This window comes from Rhinatrema bivittatum, chromosome 1, assembly GCF_901001135.1.
Source record: "Rhinatrema bivittatum chromosome 1, aRhiBiv1.1, whole genome shotgun sequence".
NCBI lineage: Eukaryota > Metazoa > Chordata > Amphibia > Gymnophiona > Rhinatrematidae > Rhinatrema > Rhinatrema bivittatum.
The window spans coordinates 153,840,805-153,860,163 of record NC_042615.1 but is presented as its reverse complement, the minus strand read 5'-3'; the positions used below and the strand labels follow the sequence as shown (position 1 = coordinate 153,860,163).

General features: G+C 42.4%; 1 protein-coding gene across 4 annotated transcripts in view; it reads right to left on the bottom strand.

The window, feature by feature from the left end:
• ATP8A1 (ATPase phospholipid transporting 8A1) overlaps window positions 1-19,359 on the bottom strand; it is a 559,403-nt gene that overhangs the window by 447,476 nt on the left and 92,568 nt on the right. For 3 of the 4 annotated variants that reach the window (XM_029588616.1, XM_029588605.1, XM_029588632.1), the window contains exons 5-7: window positions 19,273-19,318; window positions 14,795-14,835; window positions 1,946-2,019 (exon numbers count right to left, since the gene is read on the bottom strand). In XM_029588616.1, the coding sequence (XP_029444476.1) occupies window positions 1,946-2,019; window positions 14,795-14,835; window positions 19,273-19,318 (161 nt within the window). The remainder of the gene's footprint in view (window positions 1-1,945; window positions 2,020-14,794; window positions 14,836-19,272; window positions 19,319-19,359) is intronic. The other variant, XM_029588626.1, reaches the window with a different exon arrangement.

Sequence of the window (19,359 nt, the reverse complement as noted above, 5' to 3'; positions counted from 1 at the left end):
TCCCAGGGTGGGGACTCCAACTGGGGGTCTCCAGATGTTCCTCTTTCTTCTCCCAAATTCAATCATGGGGGAAAGATCAATTCTGGAAGCAGATCTTAACTAACAGTCCTGGGCAAGGAAGGGGGCAGGGAAAACACTTCCCCCCCCCTCCCAAAGATGGTAGAAGTTACATCAAAACAGGCCTCTTGTGGTGGTCTCTGCAAACCCCTCTTAGCTGCATGGCAGAGACAGACAGATCCCTCCTGCACTCCTAGAAAGGGGAATTTCTGCCTCCTAGAAGGAGCAGGTCTGGTCAATCCCCAAAATATCACAAAAGTAGGAAAAACAGACAAAAAAAAAAAAAAAAAAAAACCTCTTCAGGTCCTTCTTCCCGCCAGTCTTTAGCATAAAGCACTGGCAGAGCTGTGTCTCTCACTTGCTGTGCTAGGTTGGGGCCTAACTCAGAAAGTACACAGAAACACTTTCTCTCTCGTTGAAATAAAAAAACACTGCCCTCAATACTCCTAGGCTCACTCTCCCTTACCAGAAAAGGAATCTATTACCTAGGCAATCCTCAAAGAGGAGGTATCTTAGGGAATGGTATGTTCCTCCTCTCTGTTAATTAAGAAAGGGACCTAAGACTTTCTGGTGGAGACCAAGCTGTTTCTATACAATATAAAAAAAGACATTATTAATTGGTATACGATTAAAACCAGTGCCTGTTATTTGGTTTGTGACACCCTGCAAATTTTACAGCTCTTTGACTAGCAACACTTATGAGGCCATTTTCAGTGAACCTCAGGCAATTTTGATTGATGTGATATTAGGTGTTAAATGCCCTCAATATTTTTAAGATTTTGATCTATGGTGAGTGGCTTCCGTTGTTGCTTTCTAATTGTTCTATTAGCTTAAAATAAATTTGTCTGCTTAATTTGTTGCTCTAATTCATTTGCAGACATTTCACTCAAATACTGGATCAGTGGCATAGATGTGAAATTCAGCAAAAAAAAGTCAACATTTGAGGTATTAAAATTGACCAAATATAACAAAAAGCTATGAAATTATCAAAACATTTAGCATGCAAACCATGGTAAACAAATGTCATGTTTTTATTCTGATTACACAAAAGTGCTCTTACCTAAAAGTCTGCCTATATAATTAATAGACTATAATTGATGATTGCAAGAGACAAACCACAGATCCAAGCAATATAAATATTGTAGACCTGATGATAAAACGAGTTTTGATAAATGATAAGTCTCCTATATGTGTATTTTACATAGTACATTTCCAAGGAAATAAGAATCAACAGCTTTGAAACAATATTCATTCAACATCAAGACATGCTCTACTGAGCTAAAGAGGGTTTCAATAGGATGGTTCATGAATTTCTCATATGAAACTCAGGAGAACAGACTTGGCCATCAATTTTCTCAGTTTGTACTTCTGCGATTTCACTGAGAACGTGGCTCAAACGCAGTCATATAATTATGATGAATCAGTCCAATAATTATTTGACAATTCTTCCCCTTCTATAGGGGACAGGGACCATATAGTCACAATACATTTAACAGCTAATTTTCAAAGAGACTTCTGTGGGTAAAACAGGGTTTGATTAACATACACGTGTATGCCATTTCTGTGCATTGAACAGAGTAGAAACATTCTTGGGGTCGGCAGTAGAGTTTAGGCTTGCAGATGTGAATATGTGCGGAAGATCTGGTAGGATAATTTACAAAGTGGACTTGTGTGCAGGATATTTAAAAAAAAAAAAGTCACCCCCTTAAATATCTAGTTTTGTCAGGACCCATGGCCCAAAAGGATTTTTCAAGCACAGACATGATTTTATCAATAAGGTAGAGGCAACCAGTCCTGTTACTTAATCCTTATTTCCTTGGAGCAAACAAACTCTGCGAAGGGTAGAGAATCCCGCCTCTAAGCCATCTGCCTCAGTAGGCGTCTCTACCTTGATGAGAGAAGTACAGTGTCGGCGGGTACATAGTCTTTGCCATTTATTTTAATTATATCGCCAACCTCTACCTGAAAGAAAACTAAGCATTGGTTACTGCTCTAAATAAAACAGTTTCTAAATATTCAGTACAGTTTTTTACATGCGATATCATACTATAGCACACTATACCATTATGTAGTCCAAAGACTAGAAAAATCCTACAGCTAAGCTTTTTGTACACTTGAGGTTTGGGGGGTTTTTTTTCTCTCTAGACAACATTTTTGAGTTCCTCAAAGTCTATCTCTTCTGGTTGTCTTCCATCTATGGCAGGCTCTTGGGGACTGGGTAAAAGTAGAGGAAAGTACCCAAAGCTTTGCAAATTGGCCAGCCTGCACAATTTTGAAATTGTACATCTTTTGCCCACAGCTTATGAAAGAAGAAAAATTCCACAGACAAAACAGAGCAAAAAATAGCTTAATGCAAAACGTGCAAATAGGAATTTTGTCCCACTAGCAAGGTTTATAATTATTCTCCAATTTAATAGCTATTTTTGCACATGTTTTGGCTGGTAGGATGTTTGGGAGGGAAATGCTGTCAATTCAGATGCTGCAGCAAAAGCAAAAGCCTTGGGCAAAAGATCCAATGTTTTAAAGTTATGAAAAGCAAACTGTCTTGCAGACTATTTGCACTTTTGCTCTAGCTTTGCTCAATTCTTAAATTTTAGCCCTTAGTATCTGCGCCCACTGAATCTTGATCTGAGATAAAATCAACTCATACAGACTTTCTTATGCAAGCCTCAGGTTACCACACTGAGGCACAAAGGGGTCACGTTCAAAGCTGTCAGAAGTTATCCGGCTAAATGGCAAATATTTCAATACTAAACCAAATAGTCGGCCTGATTTTAACCAGATACATCACTATATGGCTAAAATCTAGCCAGATAAAACAGGCGTTCTGGAAGTGTAAGGTTATCCAAAAAAGTTTGCCAATTTTCAGCTCTCACCAGTAACTTAGCCAGATAACTTTAGACCTGCTTTAGATATCTGGTTAAATTGCACTTCATAACAAAATTAATTTTTTTTAAAGTGCTTAGTGGGCCCTGCAATCTAAATTCTCACACTCACCCCAAGTAAGTTATAATTTGCCCCACCAGGCTGAGCATTCCCACCCCCAAGTCCCCAGCAAAGATGTAAAATATATATTTCTGGGGTCCCCCCCTCCCATCTTCCCTGTTTAAGTTTTTTTATTTTATTTTTTAAATTACTCCCTCCCGTATCCCCCACTTCTACCCATGTTCAATCTCAATGACTCGTACGCTCACTCCAGACCCAGAAAACCCCTTCCAGGACACACACAAAAGAGAAAACCAATTCGTAAACAGCATAAACACATAAGAATGTAAAACTTACCATACTGGATCAGACCAAGGGTCCATCAAGCCCAGTATCCTGATTCCAACAGTGGCCAATCCAGGCCATATGTACCTGGCAAGTACCCAAATAAAATGTTTGACTTGGCAAGTCTTATGTTCTTATGTGAGGTAAGGAGTAGGGGAGACATTTACACCAAATTTCATCTTTGCTGTTTACGAATTGGTTTTCTTTTTGTGTGCGTGTGTCCTGGAAGGGGTACGAGTCACTGAGTTTGCACATGGGTAGAAAGTGGAGAGGCAGGGCGCAGAAGGGAGTAATTAAAAAAAAAAAAAAAAGTTGATCTACATAAAGATATGGGATATTTTGCTCAGTATCTACTTATTTTCATAACAGCACTAGGTCAAAATAGTCTCCCAACATTTTTGCTCCCATTTGTGTGCCCAAAAATCATTGTTTCTGTCTTTAAACCAATACTTTTGTTTACTCTCCAACAATTTGAAATCATTATTTTCGTATTTGTGTAATATATATTAATTCCTCTTCTAAATATTCCTTGGCATTTTGATTTCATAAACTGACATGGCTCACATACCATGACAAAAGAAAGTAGAGTTGCTTACCTGTGGCAGGTGTTCTCCAAGGACAGCATAATGGCAGTCCTCATACATGGTTGACATCATCCAATGGAGCCCGGCACAGAAAACTTATGTCAGAGCTTCTAGAACTTTCTTTTAGCCTCTCTGAACTTGCACAGCATGCCATTATACCACGCATCCAAGCAGTCTCATAATAGAATTCAAGAAAATACCCATTTAGTGGAAACCCAATTCCACGGGAAGTGGGCGTGTTTCATAAAAAATGGTATCCTGCTGTCCTCAGAGAACACCTGTTACAGGTAAGCAACTCTGCTTTCTCCGAGGACAAGCAGGATGGAAGTTCTCACACATGGATGACTCCCTAGCTACAGATGACCCCCCCCAACAAAATAAGGGGACCAACAACCAAGTGCCAAGGGGCACAAAATAAAAATGGATGTTGTTGGTAACAGAGAGGAGCCAGCCTGAACAAAAACAATGGGCCCTAGGCAGGAACAGTGCTGGGTTGTAAACCTCAAACAAGTTCCAAAGGTCAGACTGGCCAAACCTACTGTCACCTCAACCATCCTTATCCAGACAGTAATGCAATGTGATGTGTAGCAAGAACTCCACTTTGTAGTTCTACAGATCTCCTCCATGGGGGCTTGTGCAAATGGGCCACCAGTGCTGCCATGGCTCAGACAGAGTGAGTCTTGGCATGACCCCCAAGAAGCAATCACGCCTGGGCATAACAGGAGATGCAGTCCTCTAGCTAAATAGAAAGTGTCTGCTTGCAACAGCGAGCTCCAGCTTTTTCTGACCAAAAGAAACAAAAAACAGGGTGGACTGTCTATGGGCTTCTGTCTGCTCTAGACAAAGGGCCAATGATCTCTTGCAGTCCAAACTGTGCAGAACTTGTTTGCCTTGGTGTGAATGGGGCCTAGGAAAGAATGTTGGCAGGATGGACTTCCTTCTATTGGTTGGAGGAGATGGGTCCACAGGGAGACTATCTGATGCATTTATGTCTGAAGCATCCAAGTTATGATCCCTTGGGGGATGACAAGGGCTTCGTCATCACTGTCATGACAGGCCAGTAGAGCCTTTGATGCCCCACTGGGCATCAACGCAGCACCAGGTACCGACACAGGCTGTGTCAATAGCACCACAATGAGTACATGCAGAGATTTAAGCAACAGCTTCAGGAAGGTCTGTGCCAGTCCAAGTGTCATTGGTAACCAGACACTGAGTCTTGCACCGCCCATTCCACAGCCACTTGCACATGCTTTTCGAGCTCCTTTGCGAAGATTGCCAATGCCAAGACCAAATGGGAACCAAGAGGAATTACCACATCCTCTGGAATTAAGAGGAGGATCGGTGGCTAACATCTGAACTGGTGGAGGCTGAGCCATATACCTGGGCATTGTATTGGCCATCATTCCCATGGGATTGCTTCAGGGCATCACAGCTCCTAGCACCGTGCATCAATACTTGGCTCAGTCTCTCTCCAGTGCAGAGGCCATTAACAATGAATCTGATGTTTTCGACCTGGAGGAGGCTGGCGAGTGCCTGTCTCCGGAACTCCTATCAGTGTTCCACGCCTATGGAACCATTGGCCCCATCAATGCTGAGGGCTTGGTGGCCATCTGTGTGGCTCCAATGTCCTTCGATGTTGATGCTCCCGATGCAGATGGCTCCAACTTGCCTGACATGAAGAGTCACGTCATCTTCTCAAGTCAGGCATGACATCCTTGCGGGGGGTCAGCTGGGTAAACCTGCAGCAATCCAGGACATTATGCGATGCCACCAGGCAGAGGATACATCTACCATAAGAACATAAGAAATGTCAAACTGGGTCAGACCAAGTGTCCATCAAGCCCAGTATCCTGTTTCCAACAGTGGCCAAACTAAGGCACATGTATCTGGCAAGTACCCAAACATTAGACAGATCACAAGCTACTATTGCTTATTAATTACCGTCATAGTTTATGGATTTAACTTCCAGGAACTTATCCAAACCTTTTTTTTTAAACCCAGTAACACTAAGTGCTGAAACCACATCCCCTGACAATGAATTCCAGAGTTTAACTATGTGCTGATGAAAAAGAATTTTCTATGATTTGTTTTAAATAAGCTACTTGCTAACTTCCTGGAGTGCCCACTTGTCCTTCTATTGTCTGAGAGTAAATAACTGATTTACATTAACTTGTTAAAGTCCTTTCATGATTTTGTAGTCTTCTATCATATCCCCCCCTCAGTCTCTTCTCAGAACTGAACAGCCCTAACTTCTTTAGCCTTTCCTCATAGGACAGCCATTCCATGCCCCATATCATTCTGGTCCTTGAACACTTGGACATGGCTTATAACCCATCAATGACATGGCGTCACAAAAAAAAAGGGAGGCCAAACCAAAATCAATGGCAGTGGCTGTCGATGGCCGGCAGGCAGAGTGCACTGCCACCCTGGGGAGCAGAATATGAAAAGAAAATTTACCCAAACCGCTGAAAAACCTATCTTAAGATGACAGGAGACGACAGAGAGGATTCCCCGTGGTGAACACAAGAAAAAAATGTGCAAAAGCACACAATCAAGAACTTTAACAAGAAGAATAGAGAGTAATAGACCAAAAGTGAGACACGAGGCTCTGTGGAAAAGAAGAGACTGAGGGGACCCCTCATGGCATGCTCAGAGAGGCTAAATCATAGTTCTAGAAACTTTGATATAAAAAAAGTTTTCCATGCTGGGCTCCATAGGATGATGGGTGGCCTCATTTCTTGATTTCAGGTTCTAATATCGGGCCATGGTTTTGCAGAGTGCCACGTTTTAGATGAATGACTTCACATAAACAGTGAAACACTAGACTCTGATGGAAAGGGAAATTGCCCACACAAGTCATTTGATATGCCTCTTTGGATCTCTTGCAAACTGAGGAAACTTTTCCATACATCTCATCCTATTTCTTCGGTTCTCAATGTGTGGTATTCTATTAAATTTTCTCCTCTCTATGGAACAACCTGGATTTTCCTTTTTTTTTTTTTAAGTCCAATTTCTCATTGTGGTCCTTGAGCAGCAAATTTGTTGTGAAAGTTCTTTGCTGGGTGAAAAACATCACCTCCCTAATGCCTTGGTAATTCAATTTTTACAACTTAAAGGGTAGGCCCTCCAGGCTCCTATAAAATTGAATTGTGAGAGCGGATTAACTGCTTTTGAAAAGCTAATTTTAAACTCTTAAAAATAGAGGTTTAATCTCTATTACCTGTAAATTATTAATGGCACTGGGCTCTATCACTGTCTAGGCTCTTGATGGGGGGAGGGGAAAGGATTTTGCGATTAGCCGAGATAAGGCATGGGAGATTTCCTCAGGTTTGATAAAGGAAACTATTAGTACTTCTATTCAGGAGTCTGGATATAAAATTTCCTACCACTGGTATTTTACCCCATGAAGTTACATAAAATGGGTTTTATAAAGGTTCCCCTCTTACTGGTGAGGGGGTAGAGGCACTTTTTTCAGTCCCATCACCCCAATATTTTGGTCAGAAGTAATTTTGTGGATGGATTATATTACCAAGGTGAGACTCCCTCAGGATCCTGAAACTGTACACCTTGGACATAATTTATAAGCTCATTGCTCTGACTGTATTAGACACCTTACACTAAGGGCCGGATTTTGAAAGGATTTACACAAGTAACCGGCCTTACGCGCACCGGGCCTATTTTAAAAAAGCTCGGCAGCACGCGGAAAGCCCCAGGACGCGTGTAAGTCCCAGGGCAGGGAGGGGGCGGGGTCAGGCTCCCGGAACAGTGGATATATTTGCCGCTGTGCCAGGGATTGCCAGCCAGCAGTCGGCTGGCGCAAAAGGTAAAACAATTTTTGAGGGGAGTTAGAATAGGGCTGGGGAGGGGGGAGGTCAGGTTAGGGGGAAGGCAGCGCGGTTCGGCGCGTGCAAGGTGCACAATTGTGCACCCCCTTGTGCACACCGACCCCTAATTTTATAACTTGTGCGTGCAAGTTATAAAATCGGGTGTACATGTGTGTGTGCCGGGTAGCGCGCACACATGTACGCCCGCTCGCAACCTTTTAAAATCTACCCCCAATTGTTTATATTGGTGACATAAGGTATCTTGTTTTACATTAGAATTCCTCCTCCAAGCCTCATCTCTTTGTGGTTTCAAAATCTCTGGCATATTTTCTCTATGGAACTAATGACTCATCAGCTTAGAGATTTCTACCCCGATGTCTTGAACATTTGGAGACCATTTTTAGATTTTGCATATACAGGAGATTTGAATACATACAGAGGGAAAATATGAATTTTTTTTTACTGCTGTTCAGCTCATTATTTTGCTGGCAGATGTTTGTTCAGACTCTGCTCATTTGTTCCACGCTTATTGTTTTTGGATTGAATGTTGCTAGTGGTTTTATGGGTGGGTTTAGTTTACTATGAAGGTTGGTCTGACATTTTCTTTACCTCTTGTTTATTTTTCCTTCTGCATATGCTACTGTTATATTAAGGGGTTGTGGTTTATTTGTATTATTGCTAATCTTTAAAATATTAAAATATTTGATTTAGTTTATTTTAGTATACGTTTTTATGCTTTTTACAGCTTGTTCAGCAATTTAGTTCTTTTTATGTTTGTTACATATCAGTTCTGAGTTAATGTATTACTACAAAAAGTTCAATAGAAGTTATTAAATACAAAACACATCAAAAGTACCAGCATGTGTTTCATACACACAAATACATGCATAAAAAAAAAGGCTGCCTAGGGTCGATCATGGATGGCGCCAAACGTTATGCATGCATGTTGCTATTTTAAAGACACAAATATACATTTGGCACTTGCGTAATTTTACATCTAATTAGCTTGTGTAATTGATAACAGACTTATTGTGTGTGGGAGGCTCAAGTGAACTGTGGGCAGATCAAGTCCAGGAACCAGGAGGGTTTCAATGACCTGGAGAAGAACTGGTGAAATGGTGGAGTACCTAATAAACCAGTAATTTCAATTATGCACACATGATTTAAAATATACCAACTCAGCATATAAATCTGGTTTCCGCAGGCATTTCCTACTTTATTTTCACATGTAAAATAGATGCATGTATATTTTTAAAACTGGTAGGAAAAGTGTGTGTTCAATGCATTGAAAGTATTTCAATGCATTGTATGTATTCACATGTATGCATACACACACATATATGTTGCAGGATTGAGATATGTGTATTTTATAATTTGCACATATATCATAAATTTGCACATATATCATAAATCTCCATGCTGCCATATATAAGAAAATTATTCCTTACCTGCTAATTTTCGTTCCTGTAGTACCATGGATCAGTCCAGACGATGGGTTATGTCCCCCGTCCAGCAGATGGAGTCAGACAAGAACTTTAGAGGGTGCTGCCACATAAGCCAACACAACCAGTCTCCCTCTTCAGTAACTAGACTATCAAAGCCATAGAAAGAGAGAAGGAGAAGGAGGGATCAAGCTAAGTATGATAAATGACAACCTTGAACTATAACCAGAACCGAAACTTACTCAACTGCAATCTTGCAAAGAGAACAGTGAAAATTGAAGTCACAGACACAGAACAGACTGGTCTAGAGATCCAGAGATACAAGGAGGGAAATTGAGCAGCAAATCCCAGCAAACAACCCCAATGTCCAAAAAATCTGAGGGAGGGTGTCTGGACTGATCCATGGTACTACCAGGATCAGTCCAGACTGTGGGATGTACCCTAGATGACCCTGCTCGAATTACCCTGTCGCCGAACGATCCGATCATGGATATCCAGGCGATAATGCCTGGCAAAAGTATGCAAAGACTTCCAGGTGGCCGCTCCGCAGATCTCTTGGGGAGAGACGGACTGACTCTCCACCCAAGAAGCCGCCTGGGAACGAAGGGAGTGGGCCCGGACATTCAACGGAGTGGGCCCGGACATTCAACGGAGGTTGCTTCCCCGTGCCTATATACGCCGCCGCAATAGCTTCCTTCAGCCAGCGAACAATTGTAGTCTTCGACGCCCTGGACCCCTTCTTGGGACCGGACCAAAGCACGAAAAGATGGTTCGACAAATGAAACTAGTTAGTAACCTCTAGGTAACGCATAAGCACTCGCTTGACATCAAGCATACGAAGGATCCTAGGGTCGGTGGATGAAAAGGAAGGGAGTTCCACCGTCTGGTAGAAGCAGGTCTGCTTGCAAGACTAACAGGTTGCAGCGATACTTTTTTTTTCCCCAATTAACAATGAAGAAGCTTGATCCCTCACAGCTCTATTAGCAAAGTGACAAGAAATTAAGTAAAAGTACAACCAATACAATGTAGTGAGGAACAAGCGTTCCCCAGCTATCTGCTGGAGTCAGAAAGATACTGAAGAGGGAGACTGGTTGTGCTGGCTTATGTGGCAGCACCCTCTAAAGTTCTTGTCGGACTCCCATCTGCTGGACGGGGAACAAAACACCGTCTGGACTGATCCTGGTACGTACAGGGAAATGCATATATCCTGCTGCATTGGGTTGTTTGATAGTTATCTTCATATTATTATACATCGCAAAACAATCTACTATCCTAATTCAAAAAGTAATATAACAACTAAATTTACTGTTTACATAAGTAATTAAATTTCATTTTTATAATTTATTGGCTTAATCAATATTTTATAGATGTAAATCAAAGCAATGTACAAAAAATAAATCAAACACATCTTAAAATAAGTTAAAACAAATAGCAATTAAGAATAAAACCTTAAAACAATAGAAGACAGCATAAAACAAAATTATATAGTATAAAACATTTCAATAAAATTATAATACTATAAGATTTTCATCTCCATGTTGACTCATCTAATTAAATCTCTTTTTAAATAGAAAGTACAATGTTGGACAGCCACATTATAAAAAGTGAAACTCTGCTCAACTGGATTAATAAATATTTAAAGATGCAAGATTTTGGGATTAAACAAACAGTTGAGCATTTACATTGGCTACATATCCCAGTTTGGTCAGGACAGTCCCAAGTATTGGACAACGCCCCAGCATCCTGACTAGTTAAGTGAGAAACTAAAAAAGTCTTCGAACAGCAACAGAAATGATAGTCAAGAAGTATGAACCGCTACCCCCCCCCCCCCCCCCCACCCCACTCTCACCTTTTGTCAAAGAAATGGGGGAAGCAATTGCCCTTCATATAACAGAGGCAATCTAAGAGTGCATGGTCTGCAAGTTCCAAGTGTGAACTCCCTGTTAAAAAGGGAACCAGTACAGGGCCTATGAGCACATGCCGCGCACAGGCCTCATGCTCAGAGACTGCCACTGTCATTCCTTTCCGGCTAACAGCTTTCCCCAACCATCTGGATGAGGGATGCCAATTTTTCTTTAAAATAATGTCCTCAGTATTCAAAGGATACTGACTAATCTGGCTAACTTATACCCATATTTGGCACTACTTAGCCAGACAAGTTATATCCGGCTAACAGAGAGATGCATCAAGCCGCGGTAGGGCTCTTGCTCGATATACGTAATATTTTGCATCTCCCGCCCAAAGTTCTCTCCCCTATTACAAAGACCTACAGCTTTTTTTTAAAAAGCAGTAAATGTGAGGCAGGAGGCCCAGGACCCTAACGCAGGTCTTGAGGCTTCCACCTCAAGACCTGCGTTAGGTCATTTAAAGAGCTAGCGTCATTTAAAGACCTGCGTTAGCTCATTTAAAGACCTGCGTTAGCTCATTTAAAGAGCCAGTTAAAAAATAAAATGTTGTATGGTCAAATTGGGGGGGGGGGGGTTGAACGGGAGTCTGTGCTTACCCATCTCAACCCAGGGCCATCCGTCGAGGTGGCCCAGACATCCCCAGAATGTAAAAAATTAAATATATATGTGCGCGGCAATTGCCTGCCACCCTTTCTCCCCCAAAGACTATCATGACTCCGGCCCCTAAGTCCCCAAAGCTTAAAATATTAAAAAATAGGATCTTGGCTCCTTCTGTACCCCACTCCTCCAAGTCAATAGGGTCCTGCCCTCCCCCCTTACCACATCCCACCCAAAGTCAACAAAAGGGCACCAGCACCCCTTCCCACCCTCCAAGTCAAAAAGATAGCGTCCCGGCCCTACCTGCCCACACCCACCCCCTCTCCCGGGAAGCAAGAAAATACAAACATTAGTGTGCAGGCCCCCAACTCCATCCCCTCACCCCCAAGACCCTCCTCCCACATCTCCAAACCTTCAATTGTATCCTGCATTGGGGTTCGGGTGCACTCTTGCACCTAGCCTGGTCTGTGCTGTTTTCCAAAATAGCATCAACCTGATCTTGCACCAGTCATGTGACTGGGGTAAGGTCTAGGGATCAGACCCAGGCCATGCGTACAAGGTCCAATTTCTGGTCCTCACCCGAGTCTCATGGGTGAGGGTGAGGGGGTAAAGGCCTGAATCTTAATTTTTTTTTTTTTTCTGGCTTCCAGGGAGAGGGAGAGGGTTGAGTATGGACAGGAGGTGCCACGACACTATCTTTTGACTTGAAGGGATGAAAAGGGGAATCGGGACCCTATTGTTGACTTGGAGGTGGGGAGGGGCTAGATCCCTATTGTTGATTTGAGGGGGGAGGGGATGAGAAGGAGCCCAGACCCTATTTTTCATGTTTACACTTTGTGGGGGTGGGGGAGCCATCACCGCACACCTGCATGTTTAATTATTTTAAATGTTGGGGGTGCTGGAGTTGCCTCGACTGGCAGCCCCGGGTTGAGACAGGGGTCTAGCACTGACCCCTCCATTCCACCTCCCTGTTAGCCGCAACTTTTTTTTTGTTTGGGCCAGCGGCCCTTTAAGGCGATGGTGGACCCGTGAGGTTGGGACCCCCATTGCGTTAAAGGACCGCATGCAGCATTCTTTTGTCCCAGGGCGTTTGCCCGTGAAACCAAACATGCCATACAGCCTCGATGCTTTTCTGGGAAATGGACCCCACTATCACGGCAATACCCTCCTGCGATAAGACATGTGGGGTGGGTTTGAGGGTAGTTTTACACAGCCAGAGGGATTAACTGCAAATTTGATACGACTGATTCAAATGATAGAAATACATCAATGAAAAGTACCTACAAGAGGAGCTGATTACTACAAAGCAGTCTGTGTATGTAGTCTACTGCTCTGTAGTAATCATCTCCCCTTGTTGGTACCTTTCATTGATCCAAAGGATAGAAATTCATTAGTCATATCAAACCTGAAGTTAATTCCTCTGACTGTGTATGTAAAACCAACCCCCCAAACCCACCCAGAGTTGAAAGCGTTCCCCTTACAGTGGTGTGTATTATATATATAGCATTTCATTGACACTATACATAGTCTCTCCCCCTCCCCCCCCGTTATGACCAAGGATAATATACAGTGTGCATTAAAAACAAATATGACACGTTAACGCTACAATTTGCCTAACCTTGCCTTTTTTTTTTTTTTTTGCGGGCACCATTTCTGCTCTATTTACAGCATTTTGATGAATCAAGAGGTAAGTTAACTGGATAAGTAGTACTGCTCCAATCTGCTCACTGCCTGCCTTTAACTTATCCAGCTTTCTATTTAGCTAGGATTAGCAGCCGCCATTTAGCTGAATAAGTGACTTATCCGGCTAAGTGGTGACCACTAATCATAGCCAGATATTCAGTGACCACCATTTAGCCGTATAAGTCGGACTTATCCAGCTAAGTAGCATTTCAACATCAGGCTCCACATGATCATACTACCTAAAACAGAACAATCACTGTTCAACTCGAGATATATTTGAAGCATTTACCACCAATTGTTTAAGTTTGCACCTATAGCTTGCACAGTGTTTACCAAATATTTTTGTATTAGGATATTTAATACAACACAAAGTATGCATGTTGAAAACTAAAATAAGTTTCTAAGCTTGTATTTCATAAAGAAAATCTAAATCTTCGCATTTCATAACAATGCAAAATTCACAAAAAAGGTAATTCAAAAATACTGTACTTTCTCAAAACACATCACGAAGTAGATTTATCATGGTTCACAATCCAAATATTGGATCTCAATTTCCATATGCATATTAAACTCCATGATGATGCAATCATTAAAGAGGATTGCTAATCAAGGGAAATACTTATTTTACGTAATTCTAACTAGCTTAGTTTAAACTACAGGGTCACATGTCAGACAGATTAAAGATGACAAAGGCCCCCAAAACATTTTGTAGTTTGCATTCCTTCAACAGTTTTGTTGATCATCGTGTTTGGGTGCCGTAAAAGTAATATGAAATAATAAAGCTCATTCTTTCTACTTTATTCTATTTTCCATGTTTAGCCGTCTTTTAGGGTGTATTTTGTTGAGAAATGTAACAACTTTTGATCTACTGGAGAAGTACTGATCAAGAACTCCTCTTCCGAGTGCCTGCATCTTATCAGTACATATAGACTGTCTCGATCCAAAGAACAAGTTCACGGAGGCAACCTAGCAAGCTAGGAGGGCAATAATCAAATTCATTTCCTTAAGTAAAAAAGGTGGTGTGACACACGCAAAAAGATTTTCCATTATTGCCCACCCTAAACAGAGGTAGAAAGTATCCATGGATGGTACCAACATGGCTCCTTTAACCGGCATATCTTCAGAGGTGATCCTAGCACAGGGTTTGACCAGGGAAGAGAGACCCAGGTAGTTTAGATAATCAAAAGCACACGTGAAAGTTTGCCTTTAAAAAGTACCTGTATAAACAGCAATCACAACTTTCTGCAGGGAAATAATTAAAGCAAAACTACCCATGTATTTTTTTGTTTTGTTTTTGTTTTGTTTTTTTTTATAAACTTTGCTAAACCCCATATATAAAACTACCCATGGGGTTTTCCCCAGAAATGAGGGCAGTTTGATTATCTACTCCTATGCCTAATAGTCTTTAGAAAGAAAACCAAACAATTTACCTTTTCCCAGTGAACAATCTCCCAAGCTCTATTCCTCAGCACTGAAAGAAATTTAACACAAGCAAATTCAGTATACATTTGAGACAGCGAATACAACTATTACTTAATCCAAACAGTCACATGGTCTCAGGCTGAGCAAGACTTCCAACATTGGGTTATTTGGGTTTAAAACTGAGAACAAGTTTCATTTCATATGAGAGTATAAGACTGAGAAAGAAGAGAGTAACTGCAAAAGATTCAGGAAGTAAGACTTCAGGGGACTAAGGGACATTATCAGTTAAGCAAGCTATTCTCCTATTAGACAATCTCATTACAAACATAAATGCATGATCTTGATTTATCTATTTGAACGCACTACTATAAAAACAAAATCAAATTTTGTTCACGCTTTTTTTTTTTTTTTTTTTTTTTATTACTGAACTTTATATTTATTCAATTTCAAAATAATTCCACAAGAGATACTTGCTTACAGAAAAGTCAAGATTCCTCAAAAGAAAATAAGAAATAAAATTTAGGAAAAACATTTAAAGATCCCAGCATTAAGAAGGCTATTAAACTAGGGAGGTTTGGGAGACCTCTCTCCTAACTGGACGAACTGGGAACGAACTGGATTTAGTTGCAATGGCGTCTGCGTACAACCCTTTTAAAGTCTCCCTACTTATGTGATAGAAGCAGCATTTGAGCGCACAGGCGCGCACCCACTTAAAACTGGGAGCATGCGTGCGGGTGGCCAGCCTATTTTATAACATTCATGCACATGTTAAAAAAAATGGCCACATCCCTGGGCATGGGCCACACATGCATGCATATTTGTGCCTGTGTGCCGGTTTTAAAATTCATCTTTAAGTAAATAGCCTTAATTTGTGGATTTTGAGGCGCAGATGCTGCAGTGGGACACATGACGCTTATAACAGGTCCTATGAGGATCAGTAATGGACATCTTCTACCCACAGGCTTGGCAAAGCCAAAAGTCACTAGCCTTTTCCTCTTGCCATAAAAATCAACACCATAAAATAATAAAAAATGTTTTCCTTTGCTGAAGATAACCAAAGGAAAAAAAAAAAGGAGAATTATAATTGTTAGGCCTTTTGAAAGTCAAAACAAGGGGGTGTCTGATAGGAGCAGTAAAAACTAAAAAAAAAAACAAAAAAAACCAACTATAATCTCTTATATAAAAGGTGAATTTTCAAAATGTTACATGTGTAAAAATTAGCATATATGCACATAAGTAGCTTCTACTCATGAATCCCATACTTTATAAACGTTGAAAATACGAGTGTATTTTCACTTTCACATGTATATATACACGTGCAAATAAAGGGTGGTCTAGGAACATGCCAGGGCGGGGCCAACACAAACACATAAGTTGCTATTTTAAAAGACACATGTACATTTTCCAACTTCCTCGCATATTTTTGCACTTGCCAATTATCTGGTATAATGGAGAAATTACTTATCTGATAATTTTGTTTTCCAGTGGGGTGGATTTTAAAAGCCCTGCTCGCGTAAATCCGCCCGGATTTACGCGAGCAGGGCCTTGCGCGCCGGCGCACCTATTTTCCATAGGCCTGCCGGCGCGCGCAGAGCCCCGGGACTCGCGTAAGTCCCGGGGTTTTTGTTGGGGCGTGTCGGGGGCGGGGCCGATCAACACGGCGTTTTGGGGGCGGGACGCGGCGTTTCGGGGGCAGGCCCGGGGGCGTAGTTTCGGCCCGGGGCGGTCCGGGGGCGTGGCCACGCCCTCCGGAACCGCCCCCGGGTTGCGTCTCGGCGCGCCAGCGGCCCGCGGGGATTTACTTCTCCCTCCGGGAGGCGTAAATCCCCGGACAAAGGTAGGGGGGGTGGGTTAGGTAGAGGAAGGGAGGGGAAGGTGAGGGGAGGGCGAAAGAGAGTTCCCTCCGAGGCCGCTCCGATTTCGGAGCGGCCTCGGAGGGAATGGAGGCAGGCTGCGCTGCTCGGCGCGCGCCAGCTGCCCCAAATCGGCAGCCTTGCGCGCGCCAATCCTGGATTTTAGCGGCTACGCGCGTATCTACTAAAATCCAGCGTACTTTTGTTTGCGCCTGGAGTGTGAACAAAAGTACGTGAACGCGCCGTTTTTAAAAATCTACCCCTTAGTGTAGACAGATGAACTCAAGACCAGTGGGTTATGCTCCCCTACCAGCAGATGGAGACTGAGCCAGGCTCAGCCTTTTCCACCCACTGCCTTTCAGCTGTACAAGCAGCTAATTCCATGCCGGGAACTGGCTACCAAACCAAGGCACACCTCTGAGGAACCACAGAAATCACTGCAGGAATTCTCAACTGGGGGAGGGACCTTTAGGTATCACCACAGGAGAGTAGGAATTTCGTTTCTCAATATAAAATTCTCCTTTCAAAAATCACAGCAATCCCCATAGGGAGATAAACATCCACCATCTGCTGGAGAATACAGGCAAGGCTAGGGTAACTGCAGGAGTATATATACTGTGATGTCACTTTGCTCCGTCTCCATCTGCTGGTAGGGAAGCATAACCCACTGGTTCTGAGTCCATCTGTCTACTCGCTAGGAAATTTATATTTAACATGTTTAAAATATAGTATTAACTGGGTGGGAGGTTTAGCTGAACTGGGGGGGGGGGGCGGGGGGAAGGGGAGTTCAGGCTAAAGAACCAGGAAGGTCTTGATAAACTGCAGAAGGACTGGGTGAACTGCTGAACTAAATGGTTCACTGGTGACTTTCCTTGATGTGCGCATATTTTAAAATTGGCCGATTTAACTCGTGTAAATTGGGACTTACGCAAGCAAGCCCTAATTTATTTTCACACATAATATACACAGTATATATTTTTAAACTAGGTGTGTAAAGTATTCAGGTTCAATGCGTGGTTTAAATGCATTGTATGTCTTCGTATGTTGGCCTACAGGTACATTTTATAATATGAGCCTATGTAAGACACCCTTGTTATAAAATATCGTGATAAAATTACACACGGCCACATATACACATATATGCTGCAGCGTACAGAAGTTTGAAAGTTATCCTCCCTGTGTACTGGACTTACTTGTTCTCACCACATGATTTCTCATAGATGTACTATATACACCCTTACCCTCACTACAGAAATTATCAGCTCCCTGAGGACTCTCTACTTCAAAAACACCGGGCTCAAGCACACTCTCCCCCAAACTTTAGCTGGGCAGGTTGCCTTCTACCACTAAACTCAATGGGCCGGATTTTAAAAGCCTTACGCGCGTAGGGAGGGTTACACGCGCCGGGCCTATTTTAAAAAGGCCCGGCGATGCGCGTAAAGCCCCGGGACGCGTGTAAGTCCTGGGGCCTTACTAATGGGGCGGGGCTGGGGCAGGGCCAGAGGCCTCTGACACTGTGTTGAAGGATCGCGCACAACTTGTACCTGCCCGGAGGCAGACGCAAAAGGTAAGAACAAATTTTTTTTTTTTGGGGGGGGGGGGAAGAGATCAGGTTAGGGGGGAAGGGAAGCTCCCTTCTAGGCCGCTCTGATTTCGGAGCGACCTGGGAGGAAACGGGGGAAGGCAGCGCAGCTTGGTGCACAATTGTGCACCCCCCCTTGCCCGCGCCGACCCCTGATTTTATAACTTGCGCTCCGCTCGCGCAAGTTATAAAATCGGGCGTAGATATGCACGCGCACATGTCTGCCGCGCGTGCTCCTTTTAAAATCTACCCCAATGTTGAACTTTCTGCCATCGGGAGTATAACAGTTTTTCAAACAACTCCATGGTTTTCTCTAGGCTCCTGCAATCTGTACAGCTAACAGCTTCAGCATAGAGCTTCCTTTGCCATGGGGACCAGCTTTGAACTGCCCAGATTCAGACACATCCCCCAGTCACAGAAAGCAACATTTGGGGAAAGAACAGAAAGAAAAGCAATAACTAAATATACAATAAAAAAAAAAGCACACCAACAGATGCCGCAAAATAAAATAAAAAATGTTTGAACTCCGCGCTCATTCCAGCACATCCGCCTCAGCCACCATGACATCTTTTTTAAATGGTCCATACAAAGATTCCAACTTAAACCACAAAAATAAAGGACAACTGAAAAAGACTGTAAGGAATACTTTTTTTCTGGTCCAGCTTATTACCGATAACATGTCAGTGTACCCTTATTTCTATGTACCCAGGTGGACCACCACAGCATCCACACTACTGTACTCAGTACGTTCAATGCACTCTTGCTCACAGCAATCATACAAGACATCTCCATTCATTTACATCAGTCACAAACTGATCTCTCCCACGTGACTGCAACAAATTTCTGAATTTACAATACTGCACGGGCATAAATTTGCTGTCAGTTTTTACTACGAGGGCTGATAATAGATGTCGTGTCAAACGCACTGAAATTCAGTACCAGGTAGCAATGTGGAACATACAGCAGTAATATGCAGAGCACAATACACTTTGAAATGCGATATAATCAAGTTAGACAAATTGTTTTTAAAACGAAAAAAAGTGGCTCCTACCTTGTGTCTGTTTCTTGTTCACTACACTGTCAGCTTTATGCCTTTTCTAAAGTAAAAAATACAAAATTGTTACTGTCCATTCATTTC